This window comes from Populus alba, chromosome 16 (genome assembly GCF_005239225.2).
Source record: "Populus alba chromosome 16, ASM523922v2, whole genome shotgun sequence".
NCBI classification, from domain to species: domain Eukaryota; kingdom Viridiplantae; phylum Streptophyta; class Magnoliopsida; order Malpighiales; family Salicaceae; genus Populus; species Populus alba.
In genome coordinates this window covers 12,573,654-12,594,609 of record NC_133299.1, presented here as the reverse complement: position 1 = coordinate 12,594,609, position 20,956 = coordinate 12,573,654, and the positions used below count along the sequence as shown (strand labels likewise).

Sequence of the window (20,956 nt, the reverse complement as noted above, 5' to 3'; positions counted from 1 at the left end):
CCGCTGTTTCGGAATGATTTTTTTTATATTGTTTTGGTTTGTTAATGTAAAAAATAATATATTAAAAAAAAAACTTTAAAGAACAACGAATATAATAATCTCAAACAACCTGTTATATTACACTGTAAAACAACAAAACAGGAGAAATGAAAGTATTTTAAAGGAGTTATTACAATAAATTTTAATTAGTCCACTTCGAGGAGAGTTAGGTGATCTAGGTAGCGGCAGCACGCGTTGCCACGTAGGAGTATCTCGGGCAACCCTAGTCTGAACATACAAGTTAGTGACTTTTATAGAGATTAAAGAGCGAAAAAGACCACTTCTTTAGCATAATATTTCTCAACAACCCCCAAAACTCAACAACTTCCCTTTTTTTGGCCAGTAGGATATATTTATATATACGTGTAGAGCAAATGCAAGTTCCAAGCACTGCTACTATATCCGTCCATCTCTCTCTCTCTCATGGCGGCTAAATCTGCTCTCCATTCTTCCTCACCTAACACCTCTTCTTTTTTGAACTCTAAATCGGATTTGGTTCATTTCAGAAGAACCCAGTTGAGATTTGAGCCCGGAATCCCATCAAAGCCTATCAAATGGGAAAGCTGCTCAAGAACAAGAGAACAACCAAGGGAAAAGGTGAAGCAAGGGGGGCGATTATTCACGGTGAGGTGCACGGCAGAGGGCATAGAGAGGGGAATGCTGATCGGAGGTGGGAGAGGAAGAGAGGAAGCAGCGGCCAGTAAGATTCTTGATATCCCTGAGAGGTTTAAGGTGGTGGCTTTAGTGGCATGTGTCATGTGCTTGTGTAATGCTGATCGTGTTGTAATGTCTGTCACTGTCGTTCCTCTCGCTACCAAATTTGGCTGGTCCAGTTCTTTCTTGGGCATAGTACAGGTAAATCCATTTCCTGAGATTTCTGCTTCCTCCCTTTTGTTTTATTTTACCCTAATTTATGGGTTTTCGACATTAATCCGAGAGTCGAAGCTCGAACTAGTCTTATAATCCAGTAGTTTTTGGGTCCGTAGTGTAGTTAAGTTTTTACGTAATAATATTAATCTTAATCATTATATTATCATTGCCGGCCATCCGACTAAAATGGGTGAAGATTTATAAAGGCCATCCGACTAATAAGAGGCGGCCATAGCTGAAAAAACAGAAAGAAAAGTGAGGGAAAATGACAGGGTACTGTGTGGTAGTTGAGAAAGTGATAGCAGTACTCTGATGGCTTGCCGCCGCTTGAAATTATGGCTAACCAGTCCTACCTACAACATTTTTGCTCATGACCCGTTTGGAAATGTCATAAAATTGTTTTTTTTTTTATAACAATATTTAAAAAATATTTATATTTTTTCAAATTTATTTAAAACTTAATTTGGGTTCAAGTTTTTTTTATTAGAATTACATTATTTTTTAAAAACAATTTTGGTTTAATTCACGACTTGTTCTTACTCTCCTTTCTTAATTAGAAATTTGATGACAGTTCTTTTTCCTTTTTTTTTTTTTTTTGTCAATATGATAATAATTTTTTTCTTCTTCAAAGTCAAGAAGAGGCAAGCACATCTAATTAGATTATTCTTAGGCTGAAACTAAATAGTGTTAAAATAATATTTTTTATTTTTAAAATTATTATATTAAAATAATCTAAAAAATAAATATTAGAATCCCAAACACGCTTGCGTGAAGCATTAAACAGTGTGCCGTGAGCGAATGGCCCATAGAATGCCAAGCCGAACCCACATGGTCCCATAAAACAAAAGGAAATCCAGGGCTAGGCTTAACTAGTACTGGTGCAGACTGCGGACCCTACAACTTCGCACCATGGACCAGATCAGGATTTTCCCACCTTCCTTGCAGATACATTGGAGTTAGGGTTTGTTTGTTACTGTGTATTAAAAATATTTTAAAAAAAATTTAAATTTTTTTATTTTAAATTAATATATTTTTTATATTTTTATATTTTTTAATTTAGAAAAATTAAAAAAATAAATATATTTTAATATTTTATATAAAAAAATATTTATATCTCTTTTAGCTAATTACATGTCCAAATTTATAATTTACACTTAGATTACCCGGATCCCGACATAACTTGTCGGTTCAGACCGGAACAATACGAGAGAGATATCGTGGACTGTTGATGACAAGTACCAAGCGTGTAAGAGACACTGTTGATGACAAGTAACAAGAGTAAGACGTCAAAATAGGCGTGACTCGGACAAATATGACAGACCTACTGCCCATAACTTCTGACTAGAAAATTCATCGCATGATTTATTTATTGATCCATGGCTCGCAAGTGACAATTGAAGGGTTGTTGAATAAAAAAACAAAAGAAATGAAGAAAATCATGGAGGCATAGTCAGTGGTAGGTGGCATGACTCAAATCTCAAAGACATATATGAAATAAAATTAAAAAATGCTTAATTTCGACAAGTTAATACTGAGTCGAAAACATACTCTGACCATTAAAAAAGAGAGGCACAGTTTAGTTCTCACATGGAATTCAGACTGTTCATTGCGTATTTTTTTTTTATTTTTCCCTTAACAGTTTGGTTCAATGTTGAAATTAAATTTTCTGATTGTTATTAAGTTTTGATTAATTTGATATTGTTTCGCTGGTTGATTCTTGAGTGGCGCATGATTAAAGTGAACTTTTTTTGCTAATTATTTCTTGAAGTCATCCTTTCTATGGGGATACATATTCTCATCAGTCGTCGGAGGAGCCCTGGTAGACAGATATGGAGGAAAAAGGGTGATGGCGTGGGGTGTGGCCTTATGGTCTCTGGCCACTCTACTTACTCCATGGGCAGCCAACCACTCCACCGTCGCCCTTCTGGCCGTTCGTGCATTCTTTGGACTTGCCGAGGGTGTTGCTCTGCCTTCCATGAGCACCCTCTCATCAAGGTAATGCAAATTGCTTCTATGGCAGAAAACTGCTAGCTTGTGACCTCCTCGTTGCTTGACTCTGTTCTTGTACATCTTTGATTAGGTGGTTCCCAAGCCATGAACGAGCGAGTGCAGTTGGAATATCCATGGCTGGATTTCATCTTGGAAACGTCATAGGCTTATTGCTGACTCCAATTATGCTGTCAACAGTTGGGATTTCTGGCCCTTTTATCCTTTTCTCTTCCCTTGGGCTGCTATGGCTAACAAGATGGGCAAATGGGGTCACAAGCGATCCAAGAGACAGCCCTTTTGTTAGCAAATCGGAGTTGAGATTAATCCAAGCTGGTAAAACTGATTCTCCAGCAAGTGATGGCCAGTTTCCACCTCTACGTCTGCTACTGTCAAAAGCACCATCTTGGGCTATTATTTTTGCTAATATAACGAACAATTGGGTGAGCTACATTACATTAGTTTAATTCTTCACTTTGTTTAATGCTTTGAAGTTTTTCTTTAATATTCTCTTACATGCTCAAAATCACAGGGATATTTTGTTCTTCTCTCTTGGATGCCTATATATTTCAACACTGTAAGCTACTGTTTCCTCCATCTCTTTTATGTTAGTAATGTCTTTAAGGCGCCTGTCAGTTTGTGCACGAACCAGTTTCCATGGACCATATGCTATTGAATCACCAAACTTATCCCGGTTTCCACTCTTCCTTATGAACGCAGGTGTTTAATGTGAACCTGAAGCAAGCGGCATGGTTTAGCGCTGTTCCATGGGGAACAATGGCAGTCTCTGGCTATGTTGCAGGAGCATTATCTGATTCATTGATTAAGGCTGGCTACTCTTTGACAATCGTCAGAAAGATCATGCAGTCTATTGGATTCATTGGACCTGGTGTCTCATTGCTCTGCTTAAATTATGCAAAGACACCAGTGACTGCAGCTGCACTTATGACCATAGCGCTGAGCTTGAGCTCTTTCAGCCAAGCTGGCTTTCTTCTCAACATGCAAGTAAGTTTCATCTACTTTGTAACTAGTTGATTAGCTAGCTGGATCACCTCCAAGTTGCGCTCATTTTCATTTTTCTTTTTTCTTTTTTTAATCAGGATATAGCACCTCAGTACGCAGGATTCCTCCATGGTAAGTTCTGGGCATCTTGCCGTTGTCTTAAACTGGATAATCAATATTCTTTCAGATACCTATTCGCAAGACTTTTGTTCAATTGAATGATCTGCCATGCAGGAATTGCAAACTCAGCTGGGACATTAGCAGCAATAATAAGCACGATTGGGACAGGTTATTTTGTTCAGTGGCTAGGATCTTTTCAGGCATTCCTCACAGTCACAGCAGGGCTCTATTTCGTTACAGCCATCTTTTGGAACTTGTATGCTACAGGAGAGCGAGTTTTCTAGACCGAACTCAAGTGTAAATGAAGTTTCCACTGCGCTGGAAACAGCACAGGTCTAGAACTAGGAATTATTATATCAATGAAGGTAAACTGGATACAAAAAGGGTGAAGAACACGAGTTCACGTAGGTTAAAATCTTAAGTCAGATATTTTAGACATGAAATGTTTACAATGGAGGGAATTGATGGTGTATACTGTATAGTATGTTGGCTACGTGCGTGTAACATTCATCTCTATTATTCTTTTAATGGTTTTTTCACTTCGATATATATATATCCATCAGAATGAGCTTATGAAAGAAATATTGATCATCATTTTTCTAGCTTTTTATTCTTGTTCAAGTTTGTGTAACACACCAACTCTTAAGAGTCAAATCTTCAATTTTGATTACAAACTCTGCTTTGCACAGCCTCCTCCGTCTTGAGTTTTCTAGGTGTGCGTTGACGATTTTTATACGTGTTTTTTACTATTTTTAAACTTTTTTTTTTTGCTTCAAATTACTTATTTTCTTATGTTTTAAAATTATTTTAACGTAATAATTCAGAAATAAAATTTTAAAACTAGCTATTCACTAGAAAACAATTCAGCATCGGGGTAACTTCTCATCAATGAAGCTAGCTCACCCATGCTGGTGGGCCTGCGTATCTTTATAAGGCGTGTCATACAGTGATAGCTCTGGAATTGACGACCCGTCAATCAGTCTAAGCTTTGACAAAAGATGGAGGCAACACGTCAATTAGGAAACTCACACCGTCAGTACATAGAAAATTTATCGATTGGATGTTTGATCTGGGGAGTTTGATGACAATAACACTGTTGAAATTTCTTTATTTATTTTATAGGGATTTAGCTTAGTTACTATTGTATACTTCCTTATTCTCTAAATAAGAAAATCAGAAGAATATTTTTTTATTGACATCATGGAAATTCTTATACAAAGCATATACAAAAAATTAAAATAATAAAAAAACTCAATAATTAATAAACCCAACATTAATGGCTGAAATCAATAACAAAAATAAATGTAAAAAAAATTGAAAAAAAAAAAAAACAATATCCATGAGTATGTGTTTATAGTGTGTGAGTATGGAAATTGCTGGAATCCAACCAAGAGAGTTAAAGGGAATGTTAATCTTATGGGAAGCCACTTTACTATTAGTGCATAATGAGAAAATACAAGACAGGGAACATGTTGTATTTAGAAAATGAAGCCAATAACCACACATGTAGAAACAAAGACAAGTTCATGGAACTTGATGAAGCAGTTAGAGGTAATGTCACCTTTACAGATTATTCAAAGGTTGTCATAAAATAAAAAGGTATGATTCTAATTAAATTAAAAGATGAAAGTCATCAATTTATTGATAATGTCTATTATTTACCAACGATGAAAAGTAACATATTGAGCTTAGGACAATTGTTGGAGAAGGGATACAAGATTAAGATGAAAGATTGTTTTTTAACATTACTTGACACTAAAAGAGTTGAAATCTCAATAAATAAATAAAAACTCTAAAATTTTGTATGTCCATTTTGATTTTCGAGGGGAGGAGAGAGAAAAGTGAGAGGCGATGAAAAAAAAAAAGATCACCAACGTCAAGCCAATACTTTGACACTACCACACGCCACCCCACCATAAAGATCCGGACACAGAGATTTCAATGATACAAAAGGTGAGAATTTTTCATTGTTGAGAGACGCTACATACACCACCCAAAAGTTATAGGTGTCAGTCACTTATCAGTATACATATTTTATGTTCAATACTTTAATTTCACTTATTCGAAATTATTAGTGGGAAAAACAAAACATAATTATACAGTTTCTTGAAAACCAAAGTTGTAAAAAACGAAAATGAAAGATCAAAATGTTATTTTAATTTCTTGAAAAACCAAGCAATTAAAAGGGAAAACACAAGCTTGTTTTGTCAATAAATAAATAATTATACCAAACACACGAGGAGAGGAGAATTTTAGGTGAGAACCTCGCATATCAAAACTCTCTCCCACTTACCGGCTCACACACGCGCAAAAAAACATTCTCTTGAAAAAAAAAAACCCGTAACCTTCACCCCTCCATACACCCATCTTCTTCATCCTCACATTCCCAAAACGACACCGTTCCCTTTCTATTTTTTTAATTAACTCCTTCCACATCACATCACCAGCCATCATCAATCACCGTGAGTGGCACTGCAACCAGCAGCTTCCCTGTCCGCCAGCTTCAAAGACCAAGAGCAGTAGCCACGGACGACAGCTACTCCAGTAGCAGACCACCAATTTCAGTTCAGCAGTAACGTGACCAGAAATTCCTCTCAGCAGCTTCATCCTCCTTCCAGCTACAGGAGTCTCTTCTAAGCTGAGCAAGCAGCTAAGCCTTAGTGATCTCCTCTGCATCAACCGTAAGTAGCAGTAGCAGTAGCTAGTATAGGAATCCATGAAGAAGAATGATTTATAATAACTTAGTTTATTATATAATTTTTGTTTAATTAGAATGTTAAATTCTTTATTAGATTAAGATTTTTTTTGAATAGTTTAATTTATTAATTAGCTAGGATTTAAGGTCTATAAATATATTCGTAATCTTAAACATTATACATAAGTTGAGAGAGATATAAAGAAAAGGTAGAAATATATATATTTTGAAAAAACTCTTAATAAAAAAATCATTCATCTCTTTTTTTTTTTTTCTTGTTCTTTAGCTTTATTCTTATAAACTAGTTACCATGTCATATCCTTTCTTTTCAACATGTGGTATCAGAGCTTAGGTTTGATTATTTAACATGATCAATTTAAACTTGCTACTTTAATGTCTTAGGTTGACAAAGGATAATTATCCAACTTGGTGTATTCGAGTAAAAACTTGGCTAGTTTCTAAGATATATGACAGACGGTTGAAAAAGATTTTGAGAAACCTATAGATAGAGCAATGTTGACTTCAATCTAAAAAGAGGTCGTGTAAAAGGCACGAAGGAAGGATCAACTAGCACTTATAATCATTCACTAATGTCTGGATGACGCTACTTTTGAGATGACCAACGCAACCACTATCAAACAAGCATGAGAAGTTTTGCAAAAATCAAACCAAGGAGCTCATAATGTGAGAAATGTACGTTTACAAAAACTATGTGGTAACTTTTAAAAGTTACATATGCTTGAATCAGAGAATATTTCAGAATACTTTGCAAGAGTATTGGTCATATACAATCAAATGAAGAGATATGGGGGGAAGATGGAAGGGACACGTGTGGTAAAGAAGATCATATGCTCCTTGCAAAAGAAGTTCCATTGTGTGGTAGTCACGATAGAGAAATTGTAAAACATGAATTTTCTTTCAATACAAGGTCTCATGGGAAAATTACAAGCTCATAAGAAAAAAAGTCAATGAGATTCAAGAGGATGTGGATGCACAAGAATTTTTTCAAAGTAAGATGGTTTTGGATATTCTTAAGAAGAAGGAGGAAGATTAGGAAGAGGAGGTTGGGGCAGCCACAATAAATCAAACAATTGACTGAATGAAGGGAGTCGATCGACTGGCTCAATTGGTAGTAGCAATTCGAGATCTAGATTTGACAACAAGTTTGTCAAATTAAAAGTTAAATGCTATAATTGTCGAAAGATAGGTCATTATGCTAGGAATTGCTGGAATCCAACTAAGAGGGTTGAAGAGAATGTTAAACTTATGATAGATGAAGAGAAGGAAGCCACTCTACTACTAGTGCATAATGAGAAAATGCAAGATAAAGAGAACATGTTGTACCTAGAAAATGGAGCCAATAACCACATGTGTGGAGACAATGACAAGTTCATGGAGCTTGATGAAGTAGTTAGAGGTAATGTCACCTTTGCAAATCATTCAAAGGTTGTCATAAAATAAAAAGGTATGATTTTGATTAAATTAAAAGATAAAAGTCATCAATTTATTGGTGATGTCTATTATATACCAACAATGAAAAGCGACATATTGAGCTTGGGACAATTGTTTGAGAAGGGATACAAGATTAAGATGAAAGATCATTCTTTAACATTACCTGACACTAAAAGAGTTGAAATCTCAATAAATAAATAAAAAATCTGAAATTTTGTATGTCCATTTTGATTTTCGAGGGGAGGAGAGAGAAAAGTGAGAGGAGATGGAAAAAAAAAATCACCGACATCGAGCCAACACTTTAACACCACCCCACACCACCCCACCAGAAAGATTCCGACACAAAGATTTCAATGACACAACGGGTGAGAATTTTTCGTAGTTGAGAGACACCACATATGCTATCCAAAGGTTATAGGCGTCAGTCACTTTTGTTTTTTTCATTATATTTTATATTTATTCAAATATCAAATTATCTCTCAGCCAACTTGCCTATAACAAAAAAATAGTAGAAAAATACAAAAAAGACATTGGATGCTAGTTTTAAAATTTTTACTTTCAATGGTATTTTAATAGTTTTACTATACTTTTAAAATATATAAAAAATATATTTGTCTCCTATCAATCTAGTAATGATTAATAGATCTTCAAAATTTCACTACCCTAATAATCAGTTCAATGATTATTAGTGGAAAAAACAAAACATCACTATACAGTTCTAGTAAACAGTGTTTTTCCAAGGTTTATTAGGTTTTGTAATTTTTTTCTAATAAAAAAGCATAGTATAAAATATTCCATAATTTACAAGATGATTAAAATTATTTATTATTTATTTTTACTTGTTTTTTTTTTCTTGGTTGATTTTTTATTTATTTATTGGCTTTATCTTGTTTAGATATCCCAAATCACAAGTTTTCTCCGTCACATATTTGATTATCTTCAAGTGAACAGAAAACCTACTTTGTTTTCTCCACTAATAAAAAGAGACAGACATCAACTATTCACCTTGCAAACTCAAAACCACTCACCCTATGTTTATTGGTTGTTGGATCTACTCAATTACACACACAAAAATAGCGACTTTCTTGCTTTCTGCTTAATTACATCACTTTATTGCTCTAGGTGGGGAGTTGAAAACATTCTTGCTTGGATTTTCAGTCAAACTCGAGCCACAAAAATCCCTTTCTTTCTGGCTCCAATTCCTGTCTCAACTTTGAAGCTTATAACCTTCACCAAACCACGTCAAAAGGTTCACATCCTCTCCCTCTCTTGCTAGCCACACCGAGCCCTGGTGGGATTTTTGCTCTATTTCTCTGAAAGATCATCTACCAATCAAGAAGTCGAGCTAGAAGTCAAAGCAATCAAGATTCTTGAACTGGGCTCTCTTCTTTTTGCTGCTTGTTGATGATGATGAATTTAAGAAGCTTAGATGAGTTTTGGTCATTCTATGTGACTCAGCATTCAAAACCATCAACAAGACGTTGGCATTTTGTGGGCACTCTTGCAAGCATGCTGCTACTGCTGAACTCTCTTGTTTTCAATTTGTGGTTTTTGTTCTTTGTGCCATTCGCTGGGTATGGATGCGCCTGGTACAGCCATTTCTTTGTGGAAGGGAATGTTCCGGCAACTTTTGGGCATCCAGTTTGGTCTTTTTTATGTGATTTTAAGATGTTTGGATTGATGCTTACTGGTCAGATGGATAGAGAGATCAAGAGACTCGAGAAGAGGCCTGTTTTACAGGGATTTTGATCATGTTCTAAGCACTTTTCTGTTTTACCAATCAAGTAATCATGCATGGAAAATCTCATTCACTCTTGGTGACTTTTTGAGATTTTACTGTTTCTGGGAAACATTACAAAATAAACTAATCTCTTTTTTCTGTGTTTAAATCAATGAGAATTTTATGAGTAATTTTGTTTTTCGTTTTATTCATCATTTTTTTATTGTATCTTTGCATGTGTTTATATATATATATATATATATATATATATATATATATATATATATATATATATATATATTGTGAGTCAATAATTTTTATATTTGCATATTACCGAGTATTAGAAGGTTTGAGAAATAACCACTTGTTCGGGACGCTGTTGGTTGCGTGTTTCTAAAAATTTTAATTTTAATTATTTAAAATTAATATTTTTTTATGTTTTTAAATTACTTTTATATATGGATGTTGAAAATAAATTTTAAAAAATAAAAAAAATTATTTAAATTTATTTCCGAGAAAAAATAATTTGAAAAATAACTACTATTATAATAACAAACATAAAAAAAAAAACAATAGGGTCTCTCTTAAATTCACAAAAAAATACATTTTTGTTCACGTATTATCTGTTGACTTTTTTTTGATACTGTTTGTTATAGAATTTTATATTTTGACTCAAAATTTTATTTTATTTATGTTTAGATTTTGAGTTTTAAAAAAAAATAAAAAAGAGAAAGTTGATAGAAAATAAAGGAAAAAAAAGAAAGTTGTGCCTTAACCGCATTCTAACAATAAAATTTTCAACCTCACTATTAATAGGTTGAATTTGACAAAAGAAGTGTCAATGATGTTTTTTAATTATTTATCTTATCAGAAAAAATAAATTGGGTCTCAAGAATTGTTTATGTATTCAAGTTATTTTGTGTGTTTTTTTAATAAATTAAAGGTTTGTTTGAGATTAAAATTATTTTTAAGTGTTTTTAGGTGAAAAAGTAAATTAAAATATGAATTTTTTTTTTTTATCAGAAAAGTAGGAACTTGTCTTTTCGACCATTAGAAATGGCTACAATCTGTATAGTAGATGATACATCGTTTTACACCATAGATGATGCTTTATTTGCTTTGCTTTTTTTAAAATAAAAAACCATGTTGTCAACACTATTAAAAAGGGGGGGTGGGGGACAAGGCTTGGTGTGCAAGCTTGGTCTTGTAAGCCAATGAGTATTGGCCTATCGAAACCCATGCGTCTTAGTTTTTGTTAAAATAATTTTTTTATTTTTTTTAGATTTTAATTGTAATTAATTATAGTAAAATTATATTTACGATATTTATTCTATTAAGGCATTGTTTATTTGTCGAAAACTAGTTTTTGTTAATAGTGTTTTTCATAGAAATTCCTAAAACACTAATTATTTATTTTATATTTGACATGTCATTGGAAATTAATTGGGAAATATTTTTCAGTTTTTTACTATGTAATTGAAAACAAACTAGAAAATCACTGTTTTTTTTAAATATATTTAACATATATAGAACATTAAATATAATTATTTGATCACTTACAAGAAAAGAATAAGACATAAAAAGTGTAATAATTAGGAAAAAAAATAATTTATTATATCATATATTTATATATAGTTTATTTTTATAAAAATTAACTATATATTTAATAGAAATATTTTAAATATAATATATAGACATATAAATGTGTTTTGGTGTTTGAAAAACATTAAAAATAATTTTTTTAGATGGTATCCTAATTTTGTAACATAATTTATATGATTTAAAATGTATGATTATTGTATAATATAACATGTTATATATTCAAGTGTATTTTATAGTAATATCATCTAAATTAAAATATTATATGCACTAATATATCAAATCAATATACTTTTATATTGTATATTAATATATCATAATATATTATATCCTATACAAATATATTGGTAATTTATTATTTTATAATAATATTATATTTTAAAGTATATTATATATACAATAGAGTATTGTATCACTTTAGTGTTAATGTTTTCATGGATTTCTAATCTTTTAAACTGTATAAAAAACAATTTCCATCTAAAACTTAATGTTTTCGTTGATCGAAAAATAAATTTTATTCTTTAGTTTTTTACAATTTAGTAAAAAACTTTCTTTTCAACAAACAAAGAAGGTATAAATATTATTCAATTATGACCTTTTCTTTTCAAATAACATCACTATATATATTAGCAAGCACTTTTTTTTTTTTTAATGTAGCCCTTCATGATTATTAATTTTTAATTTCTTCTTAAATATTAGTCCAGTTTTATTATAAACAAATAATTAAAATTATATTTATGATATCATTCCATTAAATACCATTCAATTTGGTATTTATTTTCAAATAAAATTATAGCACTTTGTATAATATTAACAATTATTTTTGTTGATTATTATATATGAATCTATTATGCACATTTTTTTTAAGTTTGTAATCATGAATATTCTATGAAAATAAAATCTTTTTATATTATTAATTTTTTAAATGATTTTCTAATATTAATCATTCTTTATTTTCAATAACATAGAAAATAATGGGATATGATTTCCAAAGTAGTTTTTTTAATTGAAACTTACTTTTCATATCATGCTAAGTTTTTTGTTTAAAAAACAATTCTTCTAATAAAAAATATGTTTTCATTATTAAAGGAAATGCATATAATTTTTAGATTATATATATAATATATATATATATATATATATATATATATATATATATATTAACCCCTCATCTAATTAATAAAAAGACCAATATTAGTAAAACTTTTTAAAAGAAAATTTTTAATTCATAAAAATGGACTATTTAATAGAATGCAGCATAAAATACCAGTTACTTTTATTTTTAATTATTTTAAATTTATACACCATTCTTTCTCACGATGGACCATCAATTATTAGAGACCATATCTCAAATAAATGCAAAAGAGAGACCACACAATACATGTCCTTTCCTCGATTGAATAAAAAACCACCCATAAAGCACTAAATAAAAATAATAATGAACTCCATACACAAATATTTCACTTTCTTCGCAGCTCCATTTATAATGTTCATCAATACACAACGTTATAAATAACATGCAAACTTTGAGATTATAGTCCTTCTCTTAAACCCAAAAAAAATACCACTTATTTTTGTAATTATTATATATATATAATCGTTTGTTAAGCTTTAGGGGCAGCCGATCACGCCACCATAAACAGACCTCAGACAGAGTGTTAAGAAGCATGTTCTGACCCTCTCAGAATGTCAATGCAATTACCTAATAAGAAATAAAATGCCAGAAAATCGAATAATGCATGCTTCAAATGTTAATTAATCTATTGCCTCAAGGATTGTGACTAGGCTCTTCAGAACATGTATCTGATTTTGGGGAGACATTTGTGCAAGTCCTCCAGGGTTTGGTATAAGAATTCAATCCACCTAGTCAATTCAAGTACATTACAAGTTCCAACATTGTACAGCCCAAAAACTCACCTTCCCTACATAGCCAAATATCTACGAAATCAACTTCCAAGAACTTCTCATGGACCTGAAATTTTTATCTTGGCCACTGTTAGGATCCAGCCTTTGTTCGGCTGAAACTACCATTTCCCTTTGGTCAGCTAGGCACATCATGGGGCATTGGGTGGAATATGATAATCACAAGTCCGTATTCCTTGAAAATGATGGCAAGGGCATGGCCTCTTGTGGACGAAGGATGACAAGCACACCAAACATTCCAAGCATTGGGAGGACAAGGAGCCACTTCAGCAGTTTATAGTAATGCATGTGGAATGTAAGCGAGAAGTCATCTGAGAAATAGAGTCCATTCTTATCAACCATCTCCACCAAAACAGTTCCAGTAGTTCTCACTCCAACTGTTGGAAGTTTTATCCGATATTTTCCTGGACGGTCAAAGATTTGATTTTGCTTTATCCGTCGTTCACCTTGATAATTGCCAGGAACTAACAGGGTTGTCTGTATTGTTCCAAATGAAAATTAGAATTATCAGGTATTCTTTAAATTGTTGTTGAAAACAATAATTTGATCGTTCAAGGAGCAACTTACAGTGACATTATAAGGTGCTTGAGACCCAGACGGGATTCTATACTTGTCCACAATCTCAAATTCCACCCAGAAGCTCTTCCCCTCCTCATCACGGAAACTTCTTGATGAAGGTTTAATATACACCCCTTCACGGTTGTAGCGGTTTGCTACATTGTTTCTTCCTTGATTAGTAGATCTCCAAGCCTGAGAATTGCACAGTATGCTTAATACTTGAAACATACAAGAACATACAAGAAATCACAACAAATATGATTCACAACTATCCTGCCTTCAGGGGATGATGTGGAACAGGAGTTGAAAAGCAAAAGACATTTCCATTCATTGTTGAAACTATGAGATCAAGATCATCTCCACCATCAACATTGTCTGCCAAGACCATGCTATATCTGAAGCAGAAAGATCATGGTTTGGATAAATCACAAAGCGCAATAAATAAGTTGAACAGTCAAAATTTAAGGATATAAGAATATCTTACGAAGTTTCACCAATATCAACAACATCAGCACAAGAAGTTGGTCCATCTATAAGGTAAAGATAACCATCGAATGATGTTGTAACAAGTGTGAGTCCCTTGTTTTTCTCCCCACGTTTACTTAAGTCAAGAAGAAGAACTTGATTCATCACTCTCCCATGAGTTCTGTATGGGTAAGGCCTGACAATAGAACCATCCTTGCCACTAAGAACATATATGTTACCTGATAGTGTAGGGACTACAACATCAGTATGGCCATCCCCATCAACATCGCCTATAGTTGGACCCTGAGGAATGTTGCAGTCTATGTCAGATCAATCTATCATGAAACAATTAGGCACTTTTTCACTAAAATCTCATTTAAATGAAGGTCATGCACAGGTTGCATGCATTCAGGAAACAAACAGTCCTGTCAAATCACTCTATCATCAAACACTTCGACACTTTGTCACTAAAATCCCATTTAAATGAAGATTGTAACACATGTTGAGCTTCAGATTGTAGTTTTACATTCAAAGTACTATAAAAATAATGAGTATAATTGGATATGTAGACATATCTAATTATACTAACAGCTGTTACACCAAGTGGTGATCTCCCAAAGGTGTTGGCTTCAAGACCTAATTCCATCATCAAAGGATCAAGAATACATGCCCATGCCATCCATAAACAAAGCAAATACAATATTTGATTAATTCCCCCCCTGCCAAGTCTGAGGTTATAGGATGATCTCCCCCACCCACAGAAAGGCCAGACAACAAGTATATCCTCCATGCAAATGATAATAGAATCATAATTTTTGCACTGAAGTTTTAGTTAAATATTGACATAAGAACTACAAATTCCAGTACGAGCAAGATTTGCATCTACAAAACAAGGAATGAAGTTTCTATTGCCTTAAATTTGAAAGGATATGACACGATGTATTTGTACAGTTGCACCCATAACATAATAAAGATTTCTTTTTGTACAAAAGCATTTGTGTTTGTGCTTTTCTATACAAGTAATATGTGGAAACAAAGTACCTAGTGTAATCTGATTTTTCAAGAATCTAAGGCTATGTTTGTTTCTCGGAAAGTGGTTTCCAGGAAACCACTTTCCAAACTTTCTTGTGTTTGTTTGCCATTAGAAAAGTTGATCACCATAAAACACTTTCCAGTCAAAGAAAAATTTAGCTTAGGTTCCAGGAAAGTGTTTTCTTGAAAAATTTGAGCGGAAAACACATTTCAAAAATTGTGAAAAATTTAGAAATGTTATATTATTTGCTGATTATATCAAATTTGGTCCTCAAACTTTTGATTGCTATATAAATTTTGTTTTGAATATTTATTTTTCAATTTCATCTCTTAAAATTTAATTTTTATATTAACTTTAGTCCTCATTTTTATAATTGTTATTTGCTTTTACCTTATCATTTTTTTATTAAAATTTTTTGTCTATCAAATTTGGTCCTCATTCTTTTGATTGTTACTTATTTTATTTGAAATAATTTATGAAATGTTAATTATTATTATTTTTTTCTTCATCTTTTTATTATTTTTTTTTTTTTTAGATTTGATCTCTATTATTTTGATTATTATTTATTTTATTTGAGATAATTTATAAAATTATATTTTTTTTCAATTTCATTCTCATTCAACTTTTTAATTTGTAAGATTTGTTCCTCATTATTTTAATAAACTTGAGAAAAATAAAACATCAATAAGTTATTTTCTAGCTCATTTTCCATGACAAAATTAAATGCTGGAAAGTGTTTTCTAACTTATTTTCCATTACACTACCAAACATCGGAAAATAATTCACTTTCCAAAAAGAAACTACTTTCCAGCAAACAAACAAGGCCTAAATCTGGAACTTGACAAGCCCATTTTGGATCAGGCAATGAAGCACCAATTGCTCAATCTTAAAATTTAACCACCAGTAGACCAATATCAACTATGAAATGCAGTTAGCGGACACCAAATATTGAAGGAGATGATACTTATATAGATGACATCATATTAAAAAGAATGTAAGAAATTGAGATCCAACTGACCTGGGAAACAAGACTCTTAAGGTGCTTTTCCCAAATTTCTTTTCCTTGTGATGTCCATGCAACAACATTTCCATGTACATCAGTGGTCACTAGTTCAATTTTTCCATCATCATTGATATCAGCTGCAACTACAGCGCCTTGAATTTCAGCCATTTCTAGAGGGAAATTTTCCCTAATATTTCCTGAATAAAATGCTAAAGCTTAGCTTCCAACTTTGTTTGGAGTATTGGAACACCACACTTGATAAGTAGTTAACATAGAAGAAAATTGATGTGGGAAACTTTCTTCAATATTTTTGGCCTAATAATGTTTATTGCAATATTTCAATAATGGCAAAGATTGTTAGGTTTTGAGGAGTTTAAGAAGAGTCTAAGACACGGTTGGTAAATCAATCATAATGTTTAATAATCCGACCATTAAATCGAGCTGAAATTTTATGAAGTTTCATGATGATTGCCATTATTGAAAAATAATCAATGAAAGCTCATTGGTAGAAGAAAGGATTGCATTACAAAGAGGGAATGTTAAAGAAAATGCAAGGTGCAAACTCAAATTTACCATGATGATCCAGGACATAGAACAAGCCAAATGAAGTCCCAACAAGAATGTCCAAGTTCCCATCACCATCCAAATCAACCACCGAAGGCGAAGAGTATATATATGCACGAAATTTTGCAGTACTTGTACTTAAATCTAGTTCTTGAGTCCACTTAACTTGCTTTGTATCAAGGTTGAATACAACAACAGAACTGGCAACATATTTCCCAACATCGATATCACCAAGCTCTTTCAAATGCTCAGGATTGTCATAATACCTGTCAATCAGGTAACACCATTAGCATGGACTTCATCAACAGAAAATTGACTGAAAGAATATGCAATGACGTTGGAGAAATTTCATTTTAAAAACAGCACACAATTAATATCTGACTTTCAATATATAAGAACAGGGAAAATATACAAAGTTGTGACACCAAAAAGAGAACTCACTCATGATCAAAGAAATATGAAACTGCAACAATCATTTCAGTTACTCCATCATTATCAATATCAGCAATCACCTGATGGGAAAAAAAAAAAAAAAAACAATGTCATCCGTGTGTCACAACTGCATCTTACTTGCATCTGTAAAGAAAAGTCCTCTACTGCAATGCATTACTAGCAATGAGTTTTAGACTCACAGGAGTGCACAAGATATGCGAGTCAATATTCACATAATCCTCTAATCTCTCATGTTTCCTTTCTTTCCATTCTTCATCTCCCCACATGGATTCATCAACATAATCATCATAGTCATAACTGTACTCATCGGCTAATTCATCACTTTCACGGAATAGCTCAAACGATGAATCTGCATCTGCTTCTAACCCTTCATCATTTTCAACAGTTGCCGCATGACCATTTTCATGGTCATTCTCTTTAGATTCTGAGCCACCTTCATGTGAACCCTTTGAATTGTCATCTTCGAGAAGCCTTCTTCCAGTGTTTGTTCCATTCTCTGCATTATTGGTTTCCTTCTCTACTGTAATGGTTCCATTCTGAGTTTTATTGGTTCCATTCTGAGCATTATCTGTTCCATTTGACCCAGCACCTACAGAAGAATTATCGACTTGCGAGGACAGTTTGATAATTGTTTCCGTTTGATTCTCGCTCATTTCCTTTCCAGTCTCAATGGATGCATTTGATGGATGACTATTGTCTGTTGATGTAGAAATCGAAGAATTTGTTTCAGGTGTATTTTGATGTGTATTTCCAGTTGTGTCTACAAATTTGACAGCCAATGTTTACCAACAAGGTCAGTTTGTCTATGTTTCTTGATTTTTACTATCATAAAATGCCAGACCAAGCTCAAAATAGACCTGGACAGGATTCATGATATCATATAAACATTAAAATTTCCATGGAAAAGAAAAATTAATATTCATCTTGTACTCCAGGACCAAGCTCAAATAAAAATCAATACAAGGGCAAAGTATGCATAGATCAAAATGTGTATAAGGAGCCAATCAAGGGCTCAGAAAACTATTGAAGACAATGGGGATTAACACCTATTTTTGGCGCTTTCTAGTTCCTCCTACACTTGGATTCCTACAGGAATGAACAATACAATTCAAATTACCACCCACAAGTTTTTGCTTTGCATTCAGCATTACCAAGAAAATATCAGATAGAATTATGATTTCAAAATCTTCAGTACTTTAATCCCTAAGGGGGCCTGTTTGTCAACTTGGAATAAAGACTAGAAATGGGAATAGAAAAAGAAAAGAAGTTCATTCATTTCCATCCATGGTGCTAGGTAAGCAATGGCTATGAGAACTAGAGAAGAAATGAAAATAGATCCTTCCATATTTTATAGCCACTGACTGGATGCAGGTTATAAAACTAAAGCCAATAACACATCCATAAAATTACACTGCATTTATAACATTCATTCCCCCCCACCCAAACCCCAAGGTGACTATCCCTACGGCCACTACCACCATCATACAGTTAAATTTATTATGGATATTGCATTGCTCTAATCTCCTTCCTAGTTCTTCATGCCATGCACATTAAACCCATCCATTCCCATTCCAATTCCAATACAGATTCCCTATTTATCATTCTTGGTTACCAGAAGTGCCTGTAAAGAATGGAACGTCATATGTTTTAGTTTAACCGATCTTTAAGAGCAATTCTACAGTGTCTCATTTCTATAGTTATATTTCAAGAATTCAATGGGGTTTTGAGACACGCGATAGAGTGTAGCCTTCCTACATCCATAAACCCTTACACTCCAACCCTAACAAAGATTTTAACTCAGAACTGCCAAGTTCAAATCCTAAGCTCAAACCATTGGCATCCGTTAGGGACTCTGTGTCACATATAAAATAATAAAGAGGATCAAACCAGGTTCTGTCATCCTTCAAAAGAAAAGGGAAACAGAAACCACAGGCAACTTCCTCAGTTGACCAGTAAAATATTAACACTAACGCAAACAAAAGCAGTACCGAAGGCACAAACAGTTATGAATCCAACATTAACTTACGAGACTGTGATTTATTCTCAGTAGCCTCTAAGACAAGTTGGTCATCATGAACATCTGGATGAGAACGATCCACGGGATCTGGATCCAGACCCACATACCAATTCTTTTTAACTCTCCTACGAGGCACTTCCAGTTTATCAGTCATCATGTATCCTGAAACCCTAAAGTAGAAAACATATATAATCTATTAGCTTGGGCACCTAATCCAACACTACCTAAAACCAATAATATAAGACAACAACTACATAACAACAACAACAACAAAAAAATACCTGAAGAAGAGAACTTCACCATTGTAAGTAGCCAAAGCAATCTCCCTCACACCATCCTTGTCAATATCATATAGGAGAGGACTTGCATGCACCGTTGATTGGTGGAATGCAGGCCAACCTGATAAAATGTTGTAGTTGATCTTATTAAGCTGATTCATAACCCAGGATGAAAATCGAAATTGAAACTTTACCTGGGATTTTGTCTCCATCAGAACCTTCTAGAGCTTCAAGATAGTGAACAAAAGAAGGAACCACTACATCAAGTTTTCCATCACTAAAATAAATGCATGTAAATATCATTAAAATCCCAAATGATAATTAAGTAAACTAAAAGATTAGTTATTTAATTACCTATTGATATCGGCAATCAATGGAGTAGCGTAAATGCTAGAACTCACTTCGGTTTGCCATCTCAGCTCTAGATTTCTAGGGCAACGTGTATTCAACAACGCGTCCTCATCTCTATACACGTAGGAATTCAAATCAACCAGAATTAGACCTATCAAGCTAGCAGAAATCATAAAATGATTGAAATTAATTGTAAAATTAAAAAAAAAAAATCGAACTCACATGTCAGGGTAACCAAGGGCATCGTCCGTGGCTTCTCGGTCTCGAAATTTGTTCTTTTTGGACTCATCTCCATGAATGGAAGTGGTGAATAATAAGAAACAGATCAAGAAAACTCTAATCGCTGGAGGTTTCATGTGATGGCTTTTGGTTTTTCACTTCAGAGGTAGAATTAATTAATTTACGGTTTAGAAACTGTTTGGTTAGTGGATAAGTGAATACGTAATCAAATTAATGGGGATTTATGGAATTTAGATAAACCCTAATTAGGGTTCTATGGAGATCGATCGATCTCTCTCTCTATCTAAATTTTTTCGACGAAGAAGAGTTGAAAACTGAAGTGAGACGAGGACATTTCAAAATGCCCCTTGGTTTTTGTTAAATTATAATCACATGCAGGTAGAATCTAATTATGAAGGAGTTGATGGGTAAACGTATAATTTAATAGTTTTTAGTTCGGTTAGGGTCATCTTGGACACAGTTTTAAAACTCGGCCCGGTTTAAGGTCTAGGTTCCAGGTTTTGACCTGGTCAGTCGGGTTATTTTAAAAAAAAAGTCAACGGGTTTGCGGCCGGGTTTTGCCGGGTCGCCAGGTCAGCGGGGTCACAC

The 20,956-nt window shown here is 33.1% G+C and overlaps 3 protein-coding genes across 4 annotated transcripts; 2 read left to right on the top strand and 1 right to left on the bottom strand.

Annotated features, from left to right (window-relative positions):
- The first annotated feature begins 372 nt into the window (after nucleotides 1-372).
- LOC118037569 (probable anion transporter 3, chloroplastic) lies at nucleotides 373-4,564 on the top strand. Its single transcript, XM_035043571.2, has 7 exons — nucleotides 373-894; nucleotides 2,678-2,904; nucleotides 2,990-3,338; nucleotides 3,428-3,472; nucleotides 3,616-3,900; nucleotides 3,996-4,029; nucleotides 4,132-4,564. Exons 1-7 carry the CDS (start codon nucleotides 463-465, stop codon nucleotides 4,299-4,301), a joined length of 1,542 nt encoding a protein of 513 aa, XP_034899462.1. The 5' UTR covers nucleotides 373-462; the 3' UTR covers nucleotides 4,302-4,564.
- A 1,771-nt stretch (nucleotides 4,565-6,335) lies between these two features.
- On the top strand, nucleotides 6,336-10,114 carry LOC118037568 (uncharacterized). Its single transcript, XM_035043570.2, has 2 exons — nucleotides 6,336-6,698; nucleotides 9,287-10,114. Exon 2 carries the CDS (start codon nucleotides 9,569-9,571, stop codon nucleotides 9,911-9,913), a length of 345 nt encoding a protein of 114 aa, XP_034899461.1. The 5' UTR covers nucleotides 6,336-6,698; nucleotides 9,287-9,568; the 3' UTR covers nucleotides 9,914-10,114.
- Nucleotides 10,115-13,201: 3,087 nt separating this feature from the next.
- On the bottom strand, nucleotides 13,202-20,741 carry LOC118037567 (protein DEFECTIVE IN EXINE FORMATION 1). 2 transcript variants are annotated; one of them, XM_035043568.2, is made up of 13 exons: nucleotides 20,351-20,741; nucleotides 20,132-20,242; nucleotides 19,972-20,054; nucleotides 19,781-19,898; nucleotides 19,509-19,669; nucleotides 17,662-18,242; nucleotides 17,471-17,541; nucleotides 17,039-17,295; nucleotides 16,481-16,662; nucleotides 14,449-14,732; nucleotides 14,242-14,359; nucleotides 13,974-14,156; nucleotides 13,202-13,883 (listed from the first exon to the last, which is right to left on the bottom strand). In XM_035043568.2, exons 1-13 carry the CDS (start codon nucleotides 20,482-20,484, stop codon nucleotides 13,566-13,568), a joined length of 2,601 nt encoding a protein of 866 aa, XP_034899459.1. In that variant the 5' UTR covers nucleotides 20,485-20,741; the 3' UTR covers nucleotides 13,202-13,565. The 2 variants fall into 2 exon arrangements, with proteins under 2 accessions (XP_034899459.1, XP_034899460.1); XM_035043569.2 differs by having other exon boundaries at nucleotides 17,662-18,179.
- Between the last annotated feature and the right edge of the window lie 215 nt (nucleotides 20,742-20,956).

Excerpts from the sequence above, each read along its gene's own strand:
- LOC118037569 (XM_035043571.2), top strand. The coding sequence starts at position 463 with ATGGCGGCTAAATCTGCTCTCCATTCTTCCTCACCTAACACCTCTTCT. Across the intron at positions 2,905-2,989 it reads ATGAGCACCCTCTCATCAAG|GTGGTTCCCAAGCCATGAAC; the intron begins GTAATGCAAATT and ends ATCTTTGATTAG. Across the intron at positions 4,030-4,131 it reads GTACGCAGGATTCCTCCATG|GAATTGCAAACTCAGCTGGG; the intron begins GTAAGTTCTGGG and ends TCTGCCATGCAG.
- LOC118037568 (XM_035043570.2), top strand. The coding sequence starts at position 9,569 with ATGATGATGAATTTAAGAAGCTTAGATGAGTTTTGGTCATTCTATGTG.
- LOC118037567 (XM_035043568.2), bottom strand. The coding sequence starts at position 20,484 with ATGAAACCTCCAGCGATTAGAGTTTTCTTGATCTGTTTCTTATTATTC. Across the intron at positions 14,733-16,480 it reads TTAAGAGTCTTGTTTCCCAG|GGTCCAACTATAGGCGATGT; the intron begins GTCAGTTGGATC and ends AACATTCCTCAG. Across the intron at positions 13,884-13,973 it reads AAGCACCTTATAATGTCACT|ACAACCCTGTTAGTTCCTGG; the intron begins GTAAGTTGCTCC and ends GGAACAATACAG.